Below are 799 nucleotides of genomic sequence, written 5' to 3'. Positions count from 1 at the left end.
TCCAGCTCCAGGATCCAGTAGAGCAGCGCAGCGTAATACAACGCTCTGTCACCGGCTGCGGATCCAGACAGCTTCAGCTCCCAGTTCAGCTGGTTCACAGCTTCTAGATCTCATGTGGATGAAGGAAGACACAGAATATCACTGAATCAATGCTTCATTCGTCAGTCATTCGGTTCAGTGAATGCAGTTCAGAGTTACCAATAGTTTCAGAGCGCTTGTGTGCGTAAATGAGAGCTGCTGTTGAACACAGAGACAGGTAAGGATGATCTCTCAGCTGAATAAACTCTCTCAAAGCCTCCTGTGTGTTACCTGCAATACAAGAGGAAGAGCCATCATCATCATCAGTTGCCATATGCCACTTAACCATCATAATAATCAACAATAGTATCATAAACACGTGTAAAAATGAAGAATATGGACGTAAAACTACCTACCTTCCATCAGAGTTGCAAAAGCTTTGAAGAACCGGAGCACTGGATCATTATTGTACAACTTTAAATTCTTCACAGCTGTATTTATGGCATGTCTGTAGTATTTCTCCCTCATGTAATAAATAATTAACGGCTGTTAAAACAAACATCAGTCGTTATAACGTTGTTTTCTAATGTATATTTTCATTAAAATACAATCAAATTAAAACTTACCACACACGTTTTGTCGTTTTCTGACATATTTTATCGGGATAATTAAACGAAATCAACAACTTTATCGCAATAAAACGGCATCGAACAGCACCTGAGATTTAAAATAACGGAAATATACGTTAGGCAACCACCTGCGCAGGAATAATAATCAAACA

At 39.2% G+C, this 799-nt stretch overlaps 1 protein-coding gene across 1 annotated transcript; it reads right to left on the bottom strand.

Moving 5' to 3' along the window:
- Positions 1–6: 6 nt before the first annotated feature.
- Positions 7–709, bottom strand: LOC107735451 (tetratricopeptide repeat protein 21B-like; the record flags this gene model as incomplete). Its single annotated transcript, XM_016547127.1, has 4 exons — positions 645–709; positions 435–564; positions 199–309; positions 7–109 (listed from the first exon to the last, which is right to left on the bottom strand). Coding segments are annotated over exons 1-4 (371 nt in total), but the record flags the coding sequence as incomplete, so codon positions are not given.
- Positions 710–799: the final 90 nt, after the last annotated feature.

This window comes from Sinocyclocheilus rhinocerous, unplaced genomic scaffold (genome assembly GCF_001515625.1).
Source record: "Sinocyclocheilus rhinocerous isolate Xijiao unplaced genomic scaffold, SAMN03320098_v1.1 C36068356, whole genome shotgun sequence".
NCBI classification, from domain to species: Eukaryota; Metazoa; Chordata; class Actinopteri; order Cypriniformes; family Cyprinidae; genus Sinocyclocheilus; species Sinocyclocheilus rhinocerous.
The sequence above is the reverse complement of the archived record's forward strand: the minus strand, read 5'-3'. Positions and strand labels throughout refer to the sequence as shown.